The sequence below is a fragment of the Phascolarctos cinereus genome, unplaced genomic scaffold (assembly GCF_003287225.1).
Source record: "Phascolarctos cinereus isolate Bilbo 61053 unplaced genomic scaffold, phaCin_HiC Scaffold_1;HRSCAF=81, whole genome shotgun sequence".
Taxonomy (NCBI): Eukaryota; Metazoa; Chordata; class Mammalia; order Diprotodontia; family Phascolarctidae; genus Phascolarctos; species Phascolarctos cinereus.
In genome coordinates, this window is record NW_027555514.1 from 221502920 (window position 1) to 221524026 (window position 21107).

The 21107-nt window shown below is 51.0% G+C and overlaps 1 protein-coding gene across 1 annotated transcript; it reads right to left on the bottom strand.

The window, feature by feature from the left end:
* Positions 1–3544: 3544 nt before the first annotated feature.
* Positions 3545–15966, bottom strand: AGAP2 (ArfGAP with GTPase domain, ankyrin repeat and PH domain 2). Its single transcript, XM_020990139.2, is given in 21 exon segments — positions 3545–4269; positions 4740–4995; positions 5135–5357; positions 5637–5727; positions 6093–6241; positions 6488–6547; positions 7281–7409; positions 7661–7777; positions 8019–8181; positions 8685–8789; positions 8896–8982; positions 9192–9350; positions 9616–9725; positions 10160–10294; positions 10874–11021; positions 11220–11305; positions 11480–11567; positions 12483–12541; positions 14707–15204; positions 15207–15699; positions 15701–15966. Coding segments are annotated over 21 exon segments (3501 nt in total). The 5' UTR covers positions 15839–15966; the 3' UTR covers positions 3545–4062.
* Between the last annotated feature and the right edge of the window lie 5141 nt (positions 15967–21107).

Here is a 21107-nt window from a genome sequence, read left to right on the forward strand (position 1 = left end):
CTTTGAGGCCAGAGACTATTTCCCTGTTCCTTGTCCAGTGCTTAGCAAAGTGCCAGCCATATAGTGGCTTAATAAAGTGCTTAATAAATATGTATTCCTTTCTTGCTTCTTCAGTGCCTAGTATAGTTCCTGATACATAGTAGATGCTTAAAATGCTTGCACATTGATCAATTGATTGACCAGTTGGAGCTGTCCATAAGTGGAATAGGCTGCTTCAGTAGATACTGTGTTTCCCATCTGTGGAGATCTTCTGTGGAGGCTGGATAATTGGTCCTTGGGAATGCTGTACAGAGGATGTCATCTCATGGGGTCCCTCCAACTCTGAGATTCAGTGATTCTAAGTATAGTTCACCCTCCTTTGCCCATAATTCAAGGACTTCTGCAATCTGGCATCACTTTTCCAATATTGTCCCATGTTGCTTGCTCCTTTACATTTATGCTACATTTGAGTCAAAATGGACCACTTACTTTTGCCCATACTCACCCCACAATTACCCCATTTTGTGCCTTGCTCATATTACCCCTGTCCCTAGAATAGCCTCCGCTCTACTTGCTGAAGGAGGATAAATAGCACAGTGGAAAGATACGGTTCTGGAATGAGAAAACCTGAGTTCAAATTCTACCTCTGCCACTTACTACATGTGTGACTTTTGTTGAATCACTTCACCTCAGTTTCCTCGTGTGTAAAAAGAAAGGATTGGGCTAAATTGTCTATGAGGTCCTTTCCAACTCTCTATCTGTGATCTTATTAATCTCTATTCATTGTTCAAAAGTGTAATTCAACTGCTTCCTTCTTCCAGAGACCTTCCTGATCTTCCCCCATTTGGGGGAACCATTACCCATCAGACCTCACATGACTTTATTTGCTCTTATGAATTTATTATATATTGTTTTATATTATAGTGATTTATTTCTATATAATATTTGCTTCTGAATTCTAACCTCCATGATGGCAGAGATGTCTTATCTTACACAGGTCCAGTACAGTGTTCTGTACATAAGAGATGCTTAATAAATGTTTGTTAAATTGAATTGTGCTCAAACTGTTGAACTAAGAACTGGGGCTTCTGTGTACCCCATTGGAGGGAAAAGGTTTACCTCAATTCTGGTGTAGATGATAGAACTCAGTTCTCTGCTGCCTTCCTTCAGTGTAGGTTGTGGGATGGAAAATGAAGGAGCTCTTCATAACCTTTCCCCAGACTACTTGCTCCTTTCTACCCCTATTGCCCAGTCTTCATACTCTACTAGAGTATGTGTCTCACTAACCCCTTCCCCAACAGTGCTGCCAACACCCATGTTTCTTGGCAGCCAGCACTGCAGACTGAGCTACTCCCTACCATTAAAAGTGTTTAGAAATGAGCCAAGGGGAGACCATCTTACTGTCTAGGTGCTAGATGGTGCTATAGCCAAAGGTCATATTGCTTATCTCTAAACAACAACCCTTTTATCTGAGTGAGAGTCACTGACCCTCAGTAGAGCTGGAACTCACTAGATGCTATTACAGAAAACATTAAACTCCCATGATCCATGGAGGCCTTGGAAACCACTGCAAAGATTTCAGATCCTTTGCTGCATGCAGTGGATGAATGTGTAGTTCATCTACAGTAGAGACACTTATGAGTGTGTGACCCCCCCATCCATTTTCACTCAAGCTCTACCACTGACCAACTGGACTGGAATTGTACTATCTGTATTGTCCATACCCCAGGTAAGAAAGGGGAAGGGAGAGGATATCAGAGTAAGGAAAGAACCAAAGAAGACCAGGAAGGGCAGGCCCCATGCCCAGTCACCCTGAACCTTAACTGATTCTCCTCACTTCCCTGACTGGTGGCCCTCATTCTGCATACTTTTACTAACTCTGATGCAGCCCTCCATGACTCTTTATATATTAGGCTTTTCTGATAGCCTGTCCCTAGTATCCATTAGGGCAGCTCTGACTCCTACAACATAGGGCCTGAGCTGCCATACACACATAGTCTGCTTTATGCCTATTTCCCAACCTCCACCTCATATTCCCCACCTTTCCAAGGCTTGGAAGAGCCAAACTGGACTGGACCCTCACTTTAAATTGTCTCCTCCCCCTTTCAGCTCTTGCCCAGCACCAGACCAGTCTCTTCATCTCTAACCCTCAGCTTCTTCATCTGTTAGATGGGGTTAATAATATACTGTACTTGTTTTTATCTTTCTCACAGGATCATTGTGAGGGTCAAATGAGATAATAGAATGAAAGTGCCTTGTAAATGTAAAATGTTATGAAAATGTGAGATTATCATTAAAAAAAACTATTTATCAAATTAAATATCTGTCAGACTCTTTCTCTGTGCTGGAGATTCCTGCTCTAGTATGGGTTGGTCTAGAATAACTTTCAGATTCTATGCTTATATAAAAGGTCCAGCCCTCAGCCCTTAGACAGACCAGAGGTACACTCCCCCAGTCAAAATCACTGCCTTTTTAATTGTTTGAAGAAGACTCATACCACCTGATTCAGGGAAGGCAAATGGTGGGAGGAGCATTACCCTTTGCCCCTTTCTTCCACCCTCTCCCCAAACACACTAGTCCTCTCCAAAATATTTTAGCCAAAAAAAAAACCAAACCCCAAAGTAAAACAACAACCAAAAAAAAGGTAACAAAGCAAACAAAATAAAACAAAAAACCCAAAACACTGACACCAACTGGCCCTGGGGCTATGGTGAGTGGGGGGGAGCAGGGAAATCCCGACCTGCTTGAGGAAGGGGTGGCAGGCCAATAGGGACCTATCCCAGCCGGTTTAACTTCTTTACCTGGCTGGAAAGTTTCAGGGAGTCTGGTGGGGGGAGGGGCGGGAGGCTGGATCTAGAGCTTCTCCTGCAAGAGGGAGGGGAGGGTGAAACTTGGGGGAGAAGGGAGTCCCGTGGTTGGGGTGTCCTCTGGCTCAGGACACCACGGGCTCTGGACAGTCACAGTTAGGCAGTCACAGTCACAGACACGCACAACCCAAGAGCACCCCCCACCCCCCTAGGTTTCCCCTAGCCCACCCCTCTCCCCAGTCCCATCCCTCCCCCCTCCCCAGCCCCCTCTCCCAAGGGGGCACAAAGCAATAAATTACAATTTCCTCCCCAGTTCCAAGAGCCCCTATCTCATTCATCACCCCTCTCTAGCTGTTGTGGAGAGAGGAAGCCAGGCTTCTGGCTCCCCAGCCTCAGTCCATCCTTGGGTGGATGTGAGTGTGGCTGTGGGTGTGTAGGGAGGGGTCTTTATTTTAGCCTCCCCCCATTGGTCCCTTTCACGGAAAGGGTTGGGGTCCCCACCCCCATGGGTAGCCGGGGTCCTGCCCCTCGCTGCCCACTTCCCCTGGTTTTGGGCAGTGAAATCAGGTGTGGAGGGAGTGGGAGGAGCCCATGAACAAGCCTTCTACCCCCCAGAACTGCCCTCAGCTCCCATGACCAGCGCCCCCCCGCCCCAACACTTTGATACCTTCCCCTCTCCCCAGGAGCCAGCCTGGGCATTGGGCTCTGGGGGACGAACTGTTCAACGAATGGGGGCGGGAAGGAAGCGTGAGTCATCCTGGATCTGAAGGGCAAACTTCTTTTTTCCCCCTTTCCCAGGAGCCAGCAGAGGGTAGGTCCAAGAGCCCAGTATTAAAGTAGCAAGCGTCAATTTCCCTTTCCAAACGCTTGCAGGAACGCGGTGAGTTCCCGAGGTGGAGAGAGAAAAATCGGGTGTGTTCGGATGGGGAACCGGGGCGGTTAATGCGCACAAAAGGATCTCCATGCCTCGGCTAGGGAGAGTGCGGGAGTCTGTGTTCCTTGGAGAGGGGAAGGTTGGGAGGGAACAGGTAAGGGAAAGAGACGGTGCTGTAGGGAGTTAGGGTTCAGTGTCCGCTGTGTGTGCGGGATGGGGAACGTGCCCGTGGAGAAGGAAGGAGTGAATTTGTGTCCAACAGTCCACAAGGAGGGTGTCCGTGCCTGGTCGGTTGTGGTGGTGACGTGGGGTGTGGGTGGGGGCTAGTAGGGTCCCTTCCCGGAGCACAGATGTTGGGGCAGGTTGTAGGGGAGTGTGAGTGTGTCTGTCCGCGTGGTGCCGCTATACCAGCGCGACCGGAGCATCGGCGCGGCCCACGCTCGCGGCGCTGCTCCTTCGGCGGGGACTGGGAGTGGTGGCCTCGCTGCCTCCTTCCCCCGGGCAGCCGTGCTGCAGCAGGATGTCCGCACAGAGCTGGCTCCCAGCTTGCCGAGCGTAGAACAATGCGGTACGGCCCTGAGCATCCCGAGCAGATACGTCGGCGCCGTACTGAGAAGAGACAGTAAGTGTTTCTTCCATGGTCTTGGAAGAGAGGCAATAAAGCAACCACCCACAATGAAATAGAAACAATTGTGAAAACCAGGGTTAGTGTATTAGTGAAACAGATACATTAAAAAGGATTTCAAGATAACGAATTATGTCTCAGAGATCCTTCTACCTCTTCCCAGCAAAGCCTAGTCTCTTTGTAGATCTCGCCCACCCCCAGTCTGGTTCTAAGGGGCATGTGGAAGAGACAGACTGGAAAGCTGGACGCTGCTTCGCATTTCTGCCCTTGGTGCTGCTCGACATTCCGAGCGGTCTCCTTTGACTCTCCTCGATTATCTAAGAAGGCCTCTTGATCTTTTCCCCCTTTCACGTACCCAGACTAGCAGCTGTGTGATGACCACATGGGCGAGGTCTCCTTTGACTCTCCTCGATTATCTAAGAAGGCCTCTTGATCTTTTCCCCCTTTCACGTACCCAGACTAGCAGCTGTGTGATGACCACATGGGCGAGCTCTGTCGCGAGATGTAGCGGGGAACGGAGCTGCGGATCTCCCACGTCGCTGTCCAGCGGCCCGTGCCGCGCGTGGGCCAGGAGCAACAGCACCCCGGCAACATCCTGAGCCTGCACTGCGGCCCAGAGGCGGCGGCCCAGGGACTCCTCCGGACCTCCCAGTGGTGCCAGGAACAGCAGTTGCTCGTACTTGGCCCGGATCCACGACTCTCGCTCCTCCCTGAGAAGACGTGAAGATAGAGGGAGGTGGTGGAGAGGATAGGCCCTCCCCTTCCTTAGAGACTGTCTTCCCCTTTCGCAAACCAATTTATCCAATCCCCGCCGCTGCTTCCCCCTCTCTTCTCCCTGATTCCTCGCACCTGGAGGATTCCCTAGTGGGCTTGGCTCGGCCTCGAGTGTCGCTTTCCCATATGAGATTTGCCGTCTCGTTGCCAATAGCCGTCAGCACCAGGGTCAGCTCCCGGGGCCAGTCATCCAAGTCCAGGGATCGAACACGCGACAGGTGAGTGCCCAAATTTCGATGGATTCCTGAGCACTCAATGCAGATTAGCGCGCCCAGGTTCAGACTTGCCCAAGTGGGATCTGGGGGTAGGACAGAGAGCATGGGTCACTTTCACACACGCTGCTCAGAGACACCCTCCCCAAACCTCCATACTTCCACCATCTGGACCTCAGTCCTTTTCTACCCCACCTCAGGAACCAAGGGATTCTCTTTCCCCTCCCTGTCCTTCCCAGAACCCTAGCCCCATTGCTGTTCAAGGTCCGTTTATCTCCCTACATAAAAATACACAACGCCAGCCAAAAGTCCTGTCCGAGCCACCCCGCCCCCTACCTCCACTCATCTGTTCCACCCTCACTCACTGGGAGCTCCGCAGTCCACACACAACGAGTTTCCCTTTGCGTTCCTAATCGCCTGGATGGCCACAGCCTCGCTCTGACTGTCAGTGCGTAGCTAAGGGCAAAAGGAGACCTGGGGTTAGCAGTGATCCTTGCAAGCAATCCCCTGGAAACATGGGGATGGAGGGGTTCCGTCATAGTACATATTTAGAGCTAGACAGGACCTTCGAGGTCATTTTAGTGTAGCCTCATCGTTTTACAGAAGAGGAAACTGAGATTCAAGTTTTAAGCGACATCAGAGTTGATACAACTCTAAGAGGCAAGAGTGCATATCAGACCCTGGATTTTCTGACCACAAATCCAAAGTTCTTTTCTCAATAGTTCTTCCTGTGAGCTATGTTCCTCAACCTCCCACCACAATTAAAGTACCTTTCCTCAGGCACTGACTTCTCTACTTTACCTTCCCCTTCCAGTTCTCACCTTGACCTTGCTGCTTTCACAGCATTGCAGACTGGCTAATATTTGGCTTTCAATGGCCTGAACCCAGGAGTCTCTCTCTTCGAAGCTCCCAGCTTCAAAGTGCCAGGTCTGTCCAGTGCTTGATACAATCAGGAACTCGAAGTTCTCCTCTGAGGGGAATGTGGGGGGGGGGAGTAGAACAGGATGGTAGAACTCTAACACACTATTCTCCCCAAACCCTCTCCCCACCTCCCCAGATGGCCATCCCAGGGACCCTGCAGGGTGGGGTGGGAGCAATATGGGAGAGGGGAAGAAGAATGGGGGAGCAGGAAGCCCACGCACATGCAGGGGAAGCAGGTGCACCCCAACCCCTGCATCCCAGCTGAGTGACCTTCCCAATTTCCCCACTGTATTACCTGCTTTATAAATATTTCTTAAACTACCAAAGGATTTTAGTTTCCACATTTTGCGCTTGGCTGGTTTCCCGAAGCAAAGGAGACAGACAAGAGAAATAGAGAAAGAAGAGATAGAGAAAAGGAGACATGATGGAGAACAGGGGAAAGAGAGGATGGGAGGAGAGACAGAGAAATACAGAGAGGTAGAGACAAACAGAAAGACACAGATACACACAGAGAGAATAGGAGTAGCAAAGAGTAGGAGGAGAGGAAAGGAGAGGAGAGCAGAGCAGAAGAGAGGAGAGGAGTGGGTAACAAGGGCAGCAGGAAAAATAGAGACAGACAGAGGGAGAGAAATCAGAACTAAAGGTCAGTGGCCCCAGAGCAGAGTGGAGCAGAAGCAGAGAGCAGTGAAAGTAGGGAGATCTGGAATCCAGGCCCTGAGCAACAGGGGCTGAGAGCAAGGTGTGTGTGTGGGAGTATGAGGCAATGAATTGAGAGGAGCAGATACTAAGGGGAGCAGGAAGGAAGGTTTTAGATCTCATTGAGCTTTGGGAAGAGAGGAACTGAGGTTGGAGGGCTGGGGAGAGAAAGATGGGGGTCATTTGGAAAGAAAGGGGCAGGAGCTGTGGGTTCACTAGGGAGAAGGGACTGAGGAATGCCCGTTTTTCTTTTAATCAAAATGTTCATAGTTGATATAAAAATATGCAAAAGAGAACACAGGTTAGGCACTTTTTCTGCACCACCCCAGGAACTCCAGTCAGGGTTTCAGGCGGGGGGGTAAAAAAATATGGCTGCATTGTCATAGCCTCACCTTCAGCCTGCCCAGCAGAGCCTTCCGTCTTTGATGGTGTGGTCAATTTTTTCCGCCTCTGTTTCTTCACCATGGGAGAAGGAGGAGGTTCCCTGCTCAGGGGGCTTAAGTCTCCAGATGGTGTACAGTCTTTGGGAGGATGCATAGTTGACTCAGTTTCCCCGGAATCAGCTTTGCCCTCTTACTAATGAAAAAGAAATCCTTTTCCCTAGGGGGATTCCCTCCTTCCCCTTTTCTCTTCTTTTCCTCAGAAAAATATGTTTCTCTATCTCATCTATCTTCCTCACTCTTCTCAAGGATCCCCCACCACCCCAACCTCCATTTCCACCCCCATTTTGCCCAGAAATGAGCATTTAGTTTTGAGAAGAGGCAAGACTAACCAGTACTGAGGGCTCGGGCCAGGTTCCGGTCTGGCTTCAGTAGATGCTTTGATGTCTGGTCCTGGGGTGGTTGCAGGGAACTGGGGCTGGGAGTAGGGGTGGGAGTGGGAATGTCTGCTAATGGGAGAAGATGAGAGAGAAGAAAGGGATATTTTCAATAAGATTCCTTCATCCTTCTGCTCCCCCATCTCCTGATTTTACCACTTCTCCTCATCCCTCCCCTGCCATTATCTCCACATTCACCTGCCCCCTGCTCCTATTGTTTCATTTATCTCTCACTCCTCCCCCTACCTTGTCTCCTTGCTGACAAATTTCAATGATCTTCCCTTGCCCCTTTCCCCTGACCCTACCCCCTCACCAGAGCCTTCAGCCATCTGGACAGTGCTCATATCCTTGACAAGCCCATTGATGCTGGCAGAGGGGCCAAAGGCTGAGATGGCCCGAGGAGGTCGCTTGCCTGGTACCTTTACTGTTGTCCGAAGCAAATCCATCTCCTTTCCATGGGTGCTGTGGATGTAATCCTGAGAGACAAAAGGATTCCTACGTGGTTAGGGGTAAGAGAAAATATCTGCATCACTGTAAATCTTCAGGTTTCTGGAAAGCATCTAAATAAGGATAATCTGACATTTAACTAGCACTTGAAAGGTTGAAAATAATTTTACATACATTACTTCATTTGATTCTCTCCAAACCCCACAAAGCATAGATACTACAAGCATCCAGTTTTATGAATAGAGAAACTAAGGCTTACAGTTGAAGTGACGTCCTATAAATGATAATGTCTGAGTTGGGATTTGAAGCCAGATTTTCCCTGACTCCATGTCCCCAGTTCTTTCTGTTAAACACCAGCACTTCTATAATACACAGTGGAGATTGGTTGTGGGATGGAGCAGGGGCTAAGGAAAACCATGGGGTCTGGAGAGGGGAGAAGGAGGTAACTAGCAATTTACTGAGATTATCCAGGTGATTCTTAAGAGTTGTGGGGGAGGAATCATCACTGCAGAGTTGGGGGGGAAGCACTCACATTAATGCTGGGGTGGTACAGTAGGAATCCATTGCTTGATAGTGTCACATATTTCTTCTTCCATTCCTTGTTCAGGGAATTTCCACTTCGTTTCAGCAGGAAACTCTGGGGTGGGGATGAAGATGGATGGAGGAAAAGTTAAGGTGCAACCTAGTGTGGGCAAGGTGTTTCCCCTTACCCCCAGTCACAGGATGCTTCCTAATCTGCCCACCTGCTTAATCGGGATTGCCCTGCCACTTCCTGCTGTCTCCCCTCGGCTGTCCAGGCTCCGCTTTTCAGAGTCACTGCCCCTGCGATTCTGGAATGGTGTACTATTATTAGTCGGAGTAGATTGGGGACAAAGTGGCAAATATCAGCAGGAGAGAAGAGGAAGATTTGAAGGGATGAAGGGAGTGAGTGAACTGAGAAAGAGAGGTCAAAAGGACGGAATTGGTGGAACAGGGAAGGGAGACACTAATGGAGTGGCTGTTAGTGTAGGGAAGGTGAGGAGATCAGTATATGCACTACCGCAAAAAGACTTGTTCGACGTTTGGCTGCTCGGTGCAAAGACCCTGGTGTGCTCAGGCCAGCCACGGCAGCTGCCTCAGCCCGTAGTTCCCGATGACCAACATTGGGTGAGGAAGGAAGGGATGATGAGTAGTCACTAGTATGCCCCCCATTACTGGCCTGGGGAGAAAACATTTGAGTCAAAAGAAGAGCATCTTGAATTCCCTCAAACCCATATACAAGTAGAAATGGGAAACCGACCCTGGGCATTTTACCTGGGGGATCAGGGACATTACTAGAGTCAACATCACTTCCACCCCCTCCTCACCATTTCCGAAGTCTTACACCTTACATGTCCTCCAGCATCTCTATCCTTAAACCTAACCCAATATCTCACAGCTTCTCTACTCCTGTCCTCCCTCACTCCCCAATCAGCTTCTCTTACCTGCCCTGCCACAGGGGTGGAGGCAGCTGAGTGACTGGGGGAGCTAGGCAAGGACTTGCAGGCAGCCAGGAGCTGCTGCTGTTTTCGCAAGGTCACAACCTTCTGGGCCACTGCAGGAGGTAGGGGGAAAGCGTTACAGGGACTGACACTTCCTCTCACTTATCTACAGTGCCTCCTCATAGTATCTCTCTCTCTCTCTTTCACACACACACGCACACACACACACACACACACACACACACACACACACACACACACACCCCCTTGGATCTGGAAAAAAAACCAAACCCATACTGATGTCCCAACTCACCACACATCAACACACACTCTATCCCTGTACCCATATTAGCCCCATCAATTTCCCCAAGCCTCCTTTGTCCTTTTATATTAACCTAGAGCCTTCCTTGGTCTTCTTCATTCCTTTCAAACTCTCTTTGTCATTGTCACTCACTTCTTCACTCTTTCCTCACTCCCACATCTTCAAGAATCTTATCCATACCTCATCCCACCCCTACCCCCCAAGGTACCCATGCGTCTCTCTCACCCTCCTGGAAGACCCTGTCCACATTGAGCCCATAGGTGGCACAGGTCTCATAGTAGCTGCATCGCTTCATTTCCCCACATAGAGCTCGGGCACGAGCATCCCCCACAACTCGGGGGGAGGAAGCACTAATCCTGTCTGGTAGGGAGAGAAAGGTGAATGAACAAAGAAACACATTCCCACTTTCACTCTGCCCTTACTGCTTCCTGTCCCCTAAAGGTTAGGGAACTGAAATGGGGAATTTATTCAGAGAATCCTGCTCTGGCTCTCACTTTCAGAGAATCACCAAATCTTAGAGTCAGAAAGGATCTAAAGTCATGTGGTCCCACATTGACTTGAACAGAAATCCCCTCTCCAGTGGTCTCAACAAATGGTCTTCTGGTCTTCCAGCCTTCCACTTTAATGATGGTGAACCCACTGACTCCCAAGGCAGCTCATTTCCTATTTGGATGGCTCTGAATATTAGAAAGTTTTTCTTTCTATTGAGCTGAATTCTGCCTTCCTGCTATTTTCTGTCATTGCTCCAGAGTTCTGTCCTCTGGAGCCAAGCAGAGTGAGCCTAATATTTCTTCTACATGACAGCCCTTTAAATACTTGAAGACATCTATCATGTTTTTCCTGTTTTCTCTTTTGGCTACATATCTCTACATCAAACAACTACTTGGGATTCTTCTGTTCCTCCCCTCCAGGCCTGCCCTTTCCCCAGCATCTCCTTACCTTGTGTCCCCACCAGTGCCAGGGCAAGACCTCCCCTGCTCTCCCCACGAAGGGAGTTTAGCTGCCCATGGAGACGACTCACAGCCTGAAAACTGTTCTCATCCTCCAGGCTGAAGACAAAAATGACAGCATCTGCCCAGCCTGAGAACTAGATGAGGAGAGACAAATGTGGGATCAGACACAAAGAGGAATCCTTCCTTATAACTCTCACAACTCTACCAGTGTGAGAACCAGGAAGAGCTGAAGCAAGAAAAGGATGATCCCTCCCCTCCAGCCCCACCAACTTGGCTTCCCCAGAAGTCTGACTACTACCCAGTCTCCTTTCTGCTTTCCCTTCCCCATTCACCTTGGCATCTGGTGTCCCTGCTTCCTCTCGGATCAGCAGTAGGTGACTTTGTCCATCTACCAACATCTCCTTCTTATGCTGCTCACCTGTCCAAGATTATTAGGGGGGGAAAGGGTTGTAGCACACACACACACACACACACACACTCTCCACATATCCACATATTGTATATATGGGAAGGTCCCATAGTTTGGCCATTGATTCAAAGATTTATTGACTTCCTTCCCCCACCCAATCCCTTTCATTTCCCAAGGACTCACTCTCTGTCTTTTCTAACACCTGGTAAGAACCAGTCAGGAATCTGTGAATGAGAGATGACTTCCCGCTCCGGGCATCACCCAGTACACCCTGTGAACAAGGGAGTGATATGAAGTCACAGGTGGAACAAAGACCAAGGGGATTAAGAAGACAGTCTTGGGATCTGGAATAATGGGGGAATGTCACCCTCATGGAATCTGAAATGATTGGCAGTGGCCAATCACCCAAGGAGGGATAAGAGACTGGATAAGAGCCTGGGAGAAGCCAAGGGGAGAATTAAGAGAGTGACATGGTGTAGTGGAATGACTGGACTTGGAATCAAAAGGCCCTGACTCCACTTGGTAGCTATATGACCTTGGGCAAAATTCTTCATTTCTCTGGACCTCAGTTTCCTCATCTGTAGGATGAATTTATTGGACTAGCTTATGTCTAAGCTCCCTTCCAACTTTAATGTGGCATGATTCTATAGTAGGAGTGTTGTAGAGGGGACTCCTATTCAGACATAGGCTGAACTAGATAAGATCCCTTCCAGCTCTGAGATTCTTTGATTCTAATGGCAGAAAATTATCCAAGGATCAAAGTGGACCTCACATAAAGAAATGCCAACAAAATGGAGTCTCCTATTCTTTCAAGGAAGATAAGCACTCTCAAACCAGTTAGAATGTTGTTTCAAGTTTCAGGTTCTGGACTATAGAAGACCTTATTTAAGAAAAAAGTGAGAGGAGATATTAAAATGAGGAGAGGCCTGGAGGTGGGAGGAGAAAAGCATAGGAAGAATAGGAAGAGAAACTGAATGGGGACTACTGGGCAGGAGAAGAAAAAGATGAGGTGATAGGGAATGACAGAATATAGGGCTATTAAGGGAAAGATTCTGAAGGGTCACAAGCCACCATTCCTCATCTTCATAGAAAGAGAGGAAAGGGGCTAGCAGAGAATACAATGGGAGAGAGAGAGAGAGAAACTCGGAAGGGACTTTCCTATTATGAAGGATTCTGGCTCACATACCAAACGCAGTTCAGGGATGGATCGGCTCAAAGTCCATTCCTGGCTATTGACCACAGCTTCTGAAAGAAGAGAGAGGAAGGGAGAAGTTTAGATCTGGCCTTCCAGACCTGATAGAAAAAGCCCACATGAAAATGAAAGATCGAGCATTTCAGCAAAACACACACACAGACACACACACACGCGTGAAGGCAAACTCCCATACCTTTCTGCCTTCCCACTCCTCCAGCCCCCTCCCGTTTTGGATGGGTCACTTCCCTTGAGTTGAAAAAGCTAGGGAATAAGATGCTAAGACAGTGGTCCACACTCCGCCCCCATCAAGCTTGCTTTCCCCACAGCTGTTGCTGCCGCTCAGAGGTTGCTTAGCAACAGAACCAGAGAGACAAAAATACTTCACATTGGCATCTCCCTTAAAGCACATCTTCAACTGTGTGTCCCCCCACATCCCAGCCCCGAAGAACTGGTGCCTGCCAAGAGCAGGATAGCCCCTTCTCTAAGAGGAGGGCCAAGAGAGTCCAGTGGGTTTACAATGTGAGGGGGTGGGGTTGCTTCCAAGGGAAAACAGAGCCTAAGGCTAGGTGCAAGGATTGGGTAGAAGATGGAAGCCAAGGAGGAAAGGGAGAACCTCTCAACTTTCATTTCCTAGAGAAGGGAAACTGAGACTTGCAATGGTGGTGATAAGGATGATTAGAATCCCTCCCCCTTTCAAGGTCACATGCACAGGTCAAACCCCAGGTAGTAGATTCCTGCCACACTTCCCAAACATAACTGAAAGGAAAGAACCAAGGCCCTTTAAAAATTCATCCACTTTCTCATCCCTCTAGGGTTTGGCCAGATCAGAACCTCAGTAGCAAATTGGAGAGAGGAAGGTCAGGGAGTGCAGGGAGCATCACCCTCCTAAAATGTGCCCTCTTCTTCATCCCTCTAGGGTTTGGGCAGGTCAGAAACCCAATAACAAATTGGGGAAGAGGGAGCATCAACCCTTTCCAGTTGTGAGCTACAGCAAGATGCTGCTGTAGGGAGAGGGCTTTGGGAAGCTTTTTCCATCCCTATCCCCTCAGATCCCTTGCTCCTGTCTAGCTGCAGTCCACCTGGTCCCCTGTGTCTGACAGCCTGACACCGGAGGCCCGGACGTTCCCAGGGTGGAGCAGCTGCAGTGGGAGCAAGCGGATCTGAAGCCATCTGCTCCTGACGGCTCTGGAGCCAAACTCCGGGCCACCACCCCCGCTCCCCGACAGCCTCCCAGGAGAGGGAACAGACCCACTCCACCCCTCCCCTACATCTCATGTCCAATAAAGCCAAAGCTAAAAACACAACAAACATAACCAGAGCATGAACTTCTGTGCAGTTTCCCATCTCCCCCAGCTGATCTGAACTTGATTCTATGTGGGAAGAGGAGGGTAAGTGGGAAGCAAAGCTCCCCCCTATCACATCCCACCCCCATCTCCAGCTCTCCCTACAGCTCTACAGTTAAATATCCAGTAGTTTCAGCCCACACACTTCCCCTCCACTCCTGCTTCTGCTTCCAGGACATTGAGCAAAAGACAAAATCTCTGCCATCTCACTCGCCTGCTACCCTCCCCAGAAGGACCTGCACAGGCGAGTGGCTGCCTGCAAACTAGTTGTGGAGCCTGTTGCCACCAAGTGCACAGGATCACAGACCTCCTTTTAGTTCTCTTCCTCATCTTCCACCAAATTCCCTTTGGGGGTTAAAAAAATAACACATGTGGTCCCATTTCTCTGTCCTAAGTACCAGGCAAAAGCTGGAATCAGGGATGCCTGGCTTCCTGGGGGAATCTGCAAATGACTGCTAATTCTCACCCTGACCAAGGACACATTTTGCCAGCAGGCTTGATTCACTGTAGCTGGGACCTATAGCCAGACACAGAAGCTAGCCACTCCCACTTAATCAAGCTCCCTCTCCCATTCCCCCTAGTCTTCAAAGGACACCCAGTGAGTCCTGTTGCATCCCTCCACATATGGTCAAACATCGAGAGGTCATCAAGTGAGCAGGAGTCCAGTTCACTCTCTTTCTTTCAGGCCTGCACTCCCATTCTAGCTTCTCTTACAGGTTGCAATGGAGAGTTAGAATAATAATAATAACTGACATTTATATGAGTCATTTAGGCTTACAAAGCTTTTACACTGAAGTCCTAGCTGTGACACCCTTCAGGCCCTATGCTTCAATTCTCCCCCTCCCCCTTCCGTTTTCCTTGGCCTTACTCACTCGGGGAGGCACGAAGCTCTACAGCCAGCAGCTCACGGGACCCACTGCTAGAGGTGAGGCCTGGGGGTCCAGGAGATGGCCCTGGACCTGGGGGTCCCCCAGTACTCTTGGTGAAGATGCCACTGATGAATTTGAGCATCTTACGGTCTCGGGTGGAGGCACGACCCCCCTCCCGGCCCCGTTTTAGCCCAGGAGCAGGCGGCTCCAGGGTAATAGGAGGTGCAGGCCCTGGGGGAAGCCCAGGGGAGGTGGCAGAGGCTGCTGGAGAGGCAGCTGGAGTTGCCGGGGCTGCTTGAGGAGGAGGAGAGCCAGCGGGTTGCCCAGGGTGCAAGTCACTGTTGTCCAGCGTCTTACTCTTGCCTTTTCGTGGGGACAACTTTCCTCGGGCTCCAGCCCCCTGTCCGGCTGCAGTACCTGCTCCGACGCCAGTCCCAACTCCGGCTGGGGCTCCAGTCCCAGCAGTGCTCTTTGACCCCTTGACCCGCGGTTTGCCCTCGTCTCTGGCCATGACAGGCGACTCCCTGCGGTCTTTCCCCCTCCAGCTTTGCCCCCACTCGTGGTTACCGTCTTGCAAGGCTTGGGGGCAGGTGGGGGGGGCGCCACCTTGAGTCGACGGTTGCCGGTGCCGGGGTGGGGGGAAGAAGAGCCTGGGACGCACCCCCCACCCCGGCTCTCTGGCTCCGGTCCCCCCCAGCTTGGGCTGCTGAGTAGTGGGCGTCGGGAAGAAGTGGAGCCCCCTCCATGTTTGGGGTCCGGGCTCAGTCCCCCGGAGAGCGGGGGTACAGGAGGGGCGGCCCAAAGGGAGAGGCGGCGACCCGGAGCAGGGGAGACCGGACAGGCTGGGCTAGCTGGAGCAGGGGACAGGGAAAGGGTCTCCGTCCCTGCCCCCGCGCTACTGGTGCTGATCCACAGCGCATCTTGCCGGTGGAAGAGACGTTCCTGCCGCTTCTTGCCGGCCTCATCTGCGCCCCGAGGGCTTCCAGGTTCTCCCCCCCTCGGGTGCCCTGACTATCGGGGCTCCAGCCCCTGATGGTGAGGGAGGCGGTGGAGGCACAGACTCAAGCTTGACCAGGGTCAGCGAGATGAGGTAGGTCGTTGTCCGGCGCTGAAGCGCGCCCGCACCCCGGCTCATGGGGCCCCGAAACCCCCGGGCTGGGGTGGGGAGGGGGCTTCCCCTGAATTGGCTCAGGGAGGCCCGGCCATGGGGTAGCTCTGCGTGCTTGTCGCTGGACTCAGTCCCCTGCTCAACCCCCGCCCAGGCTCCTAGGTCCCCGCCGCCTCTGCCTATTCCGAGAGCGCCCCCCTCCCATCACATAGGGCTCCTCCTCTCCATGCCCCCCACCATGCACCCCCAACCCTTTCCGAGGCCCGGGACCTTTAGTGCGGCTCTCAGGAGGCGAGGGCGTAACCTCACATCCCCCAACCCGTGAGGAGAAGCAGAGATGGGGTCTTGAAGGGGGAGAGAATAGTAGGGGGTAGACAGGGCAAATAGGCGATGTGGGGGAATCAGGAATGCCAGGGAAAGGGGGAGGCCGAAGAGATGGAGTGCGGGGGCGATGAGGTTTGGCGGGTTGGGGATGCGCTTAGGGGAAGAAGGGTGGAGGATGGAGAGCAGGGGAGAGGGACTGGGGGTGGGGTCCAGAGGAAGGGGATGTAAGGGGTGAGGGAAATGCGGAGGATACGCTGGGGCGCAGGGAGGATAGGATGCAGGATGGAGATGTAATGAGAAGGCGGAGGGGGAGGATGCAGAAGGATGCAGGAGGATGATGGGGGCCGGAGGGTCTGGGGGAGGGAGGGGCTTGGGGTCTAGGCGAGGGTCCGGGGGCTCGCGGGGGTTCACCGGGACTCGGCTCGGTCCGGATGCGCGATGTATCCGGGAGCTCCCCTCACACTGAGGAGGAGGCGGCCCCCTGCCGCCCCCCCTCCCAACCAAATCTCCCCCCCCACCTCCCCACCACACACACATATACACCAGCCCGGCTGTCTAAATGGACGGTGCGAAATCCAGAACTGGATTTCCCTCCTAAATCCCGGACTGGATTTCCTTCCCAGATCCCGGACTGGATTTTAAGCAGACTAAGTCATTGCCCCCCGCTTTTCCCCTTCTCCAGAGCAGCTGGACTTGGTGAAAGGGGTTTACGAATGTAGGTGGAAGAGCAGTAATTACAACCAGGAGAAACTGGGGGGTTTCTTTGAAGAAAGAAGTTCGGAAGCCTTTCGACTCTGCTCTCCTCAGAGACCCTCACCTCGAGCCGAACTAGGACTTAGGCTATCCTCTCACTAAAGCGGGTACATGGGTTCCCTACGCTGAGCCCCTCATTTCCTTTCACCCCAGCGAAGTAGGCTACGACTGTCCAATGCCAAATCTGTCCTGAGTGATCTTGGCATTCCAAATTCCTCGCTCCCCCAAGGAGACTGAACGGGGCGCCAAGTTGTTTGGCTGAAGGTAGGGGGCGGCGGAGAGGGGACACCAGGACGCCAGTGAATCAAAGACTCCCGGGCGGAGAGGAGGGTGTAAATCTGTGGCTTTACACCCCTCCACTCTCGCAAAAATGCATCCTGTATCCATGGCAACCATGGCTCTGAAAGTACCCGGGAAACAGCGGGAATAATGAGGGAAGAGGGATCAGTGGAAGGCAGGGGCGCCAAAGGGGACTCTGAAGAAAGGAAAAGAACGGTTTGTTGAGGAAAAAGTTGGGGCGAGGGAAGCCCCACCTAGGTGTTGCTCCCCAACGATGTAGGAATGACGCCGGTGTGTTTGTCTGGCAGATGGCGGTTCACTGAGGGAGTGGAAGCTGAGAACTCCCAAGTTCCCATTTTCCTTAGGCTTGTTGCCTTTTTTGAAAGGGCAGTTGAATGGGTGCAGGATTCGGGGAGGGGGTCTATAAATCTCCTGGTACGTTCAATTAGGGGATTCATATCCTTTTTAGAAAAGGAATACAGGTGGGTAACCCCAGCATCCCTTTATAGTGACGGCGCCTCCGAATAAGGGGGAAAGGCACTGGCCTTGGGGCGAGGTGGAGCAGGGGACTGGACGTAGCCTCTCCAGACCCCTCCTCCGAACCTTGGGAACCAAACATTCGCCCCATCTTCCTTTCTTTTCTCTCCCTCCCCCTGACGCAGCCTGGGCTATAATAAGAGTTGCCGTGGGCGGCTCTTGGAGGCAGGAGCCGCCGGCGAGCAGGGCCCGGGTTGGGAACTAAACAGGGACCAGGCTGGGGAGGGTGGGAGAGTTTGTTCTCTGAGCTGCTCTTGTACCCGAACTCCCTCAGCGCCTAACCTAGGGGTCGGCTCCCCGCATTTTTACAAAAGGACTCGGAGAAGCCGAGATGTCGCCCTCTCCTGGACACGGGCGCCTGAATACCTGCGTCTTTCTGTGGTTGTCTCTATAGAGAATGGGGGTAGGAGAGCTGTCACCTCTGTTCTGTTTTCCTATTCCTGGTCCTCAGTTTCTCCTTCTGTATAATAGGTACAACTATCTCTGAGGGACTGTCATATCCTAGTTCTTGAGGTCGCTCGGGAATTTCAGAGAGGGAAGCCTCCACAGAGATGCCTTTCCTTCTTTCGAGCAGAGCTCGTGTATAACAACCCACTCAAAACCCCTCCCTTCTCTGCTGAAGAGGCAGAGCTTGATGTCCTGAGTAGGCATACTAGTCCTCACCAGGTAGGACGTCCAGAGTGTCCCTGGGGGACATACCTACTCTCATAGCTCTAACCTGAAGGCCCTAAGCCTGTCACTGGAATGCACCAACTGTGGCCCCATGGTAATGTGGAAGGTAGAGGGGAAATATGAGTAGTATCCTCACCGCCCAGGGGCCAGCAGAGGCAGTAACAGAATCGAAAAACCAGTCACTCATTGAGAAATACGTGGGTGGTAGATTTTTCTCTCACTGTTTCCCCATTTTCTATAAATTAAGCTCCAGAAAGATGGTCTTGGGGAAGTAGAGTAGCCCTCATCTCTAACTACACCAGAAAACTACACAGGAAGACAGTTGAGAGTAAGAAAAAATGAGGCCAATTGGAGGTAGGGTGAAGCTTATGCTGGTTTCCACTTGACTTCCCTCTTTATCCTGCCTCTACCCCCATCCTAGACTACACTTGGACTGCTCTTGGTTAGTTCTTTGATACTTCAAATGTGGAGATTTTTGAGCTCAAAGGGCCAGACTCTGTTGATGGAAGTAATGTGGGGTTGCGTAGGTGACTTGCTACTGCCTAAGTCTTTCTCCCACCCTAGGCCCCTACCACAGGATTTGGGGGTGAAAAGGGGCAGAAGGATGTGGCAGATGGTGTTGCTATGGCAACACTTCCTCCCTGTGTTGTCATTGCTTGCTGTAATAGTGCTGCTAATGAGGTGGAGCGGAAGCAGGGGTGGGGAGACAGGAACAAGAGAATATTGAGGAAAAGTGACAGAAGACAAGGGCGGGGGGTCTCCAGATTGGTGAGCATATATGTCTATGCCTAGTGTGCTTCTGAATATCTGAGATTCTGTGTACATCAGTCTAAATATGCCATAATATGCATGTCTAAGAATGTGTGTGTATATATACATATATTTGTCTCCCTGGCTGTGGTTCAGCAGGTGGGTACTGGGAATGAACTTGGGAATCAAATGACCTTGCCCCAGAAGTCCTCTCACCACAAGCTTCTTCCTGTCCCTGTCTCTCTACGTAAGGGATTGGGTCACTCACAGCTACCACACCCCACCCCCAGCAGCAGCAACTGTCTGTGTTTTCTCACTGCTGAAAGTCACCTCATTAGTGACTTCTTATTGGAGCTAGAGACAGAGAGACAAGTTGGGGCTTCTTCCAATCTCACTCCACTTCCAACCTTAATAGGACTCCTTTCCCCAGAGTCCCTTTATGTGCTGGGAGATAAGGAAGTGGTTAACTCACCCATGAAATCTGAATAGGTCAAAGCCCCCCTCCTCAGATCCTCAAATACCCTCAGGTTGGGCACGAGGTCTACTCTCACCTCTAAGATTGTCCAGTGAGGTCTTGATGTCTTCCCGGAGCAGTGGCTCATTCACCTTCTCTGCCAACTTTCTGAGCAGGTTCAGGTGCCGCTTGGCAACCTCATGCCGTCTGACTTCTGCCTTTACTGCCGCTGTGGCCAACTGCCTCTGGGCATGCATCATGCCTAGGCCGGTCTGGCCAGGCTAGCAGCTCCCTTTGGCCCCCCAACCCATGCCCACAGTTACCAACCCAAGAAGGAGCCGTGCGCCTGGCTTCCACCCGCCCTTCCGTTTGTCTGTCAGTCTCACTTCCTGACTGCTGTGCTTCAAACCCACAGTCTGAGACAGCACTAACTGCTGCACCTCCCTCACACCCCCTCTAGTGTTGTCATGTAGGCCACCAAGCAGCCCTGGACAGGATTCCCCAACCAGGTGAAAGGAGACGCCTTAATGTGAAGGCCAATGCCTAGTGTAGAAGGTGTTGGTCATGGGAAAGCAGGGTAGGAATTATCATGGGTGTAGTCTGGAACAGCTGGTGTCTCCAACCATTAACTAACAAGCCTCCTACATTGAATCTTTCACACTTATAGCCTTGCATATCAGCTTACAGTTTTACACATTCAGTTTCAACATAATGAACACATTCATTCAGAAACTTGCACACACACTCATAACCTTTCATATTAGCAACCTTGCATACTTAGTCTGTACACAATCTGGCCCTGCTCTTCCCACCCTGGCCATTCCAATCCCTCCCTCTCCACCTCCTTTTCTTCCTTCTTTCCTTCCCAGATGGAACATATTCTGGAAAGAGAACAACTAAAAGGGCAGAGAATAATTAAAGATTTTGTGAGTCTAGAGGACTTGGGAGTTGATGGTGGAAATGATTTGAAACAGAATAGACCAGAGTTATGCCTAACAGACCATGATCCTAGCAGGACCAAGCCCATTCTGCTCATTTGCATATGTCTTTCTTCCTAATGTGCACATTTCTCAAGTCATTCCAACATTTACAGGATCTTTATTTTCTATCCTTCCCCTATTCTGTCACCCTAGGTCTCAAACAATGCCCTCTCCCCTGAACATTTCCTCTACTCTAACTCCAAGTGTGAGAAGGAGTTACACAGAAGTGTGTGAAGGATGGGCTGAAAAAGGAGTTAATTGGAAGCATTTTCTAAAGTCATCATTCTGCTTGAAGAAATGAAGAGGGTAAAATGATCTTTAAGGTCTGTTCAAACTTTAAAACCTATCATCCTAAGACCACCACCATTCTCTCCAATCTCCATTCCTAACCAATTTCCCTTCACTTGCCTGTCTGCCATATACTATTTGAAGAATTTAGAAAGGGAACATGGAAAAGGATAATTATCAACTTCACCCCTCAGTCGAGTTGGCCAGGAGAAGTAGTACCTATTTCAGGGTCTTCCCAAGGTATGCAGCTCACTTTGTG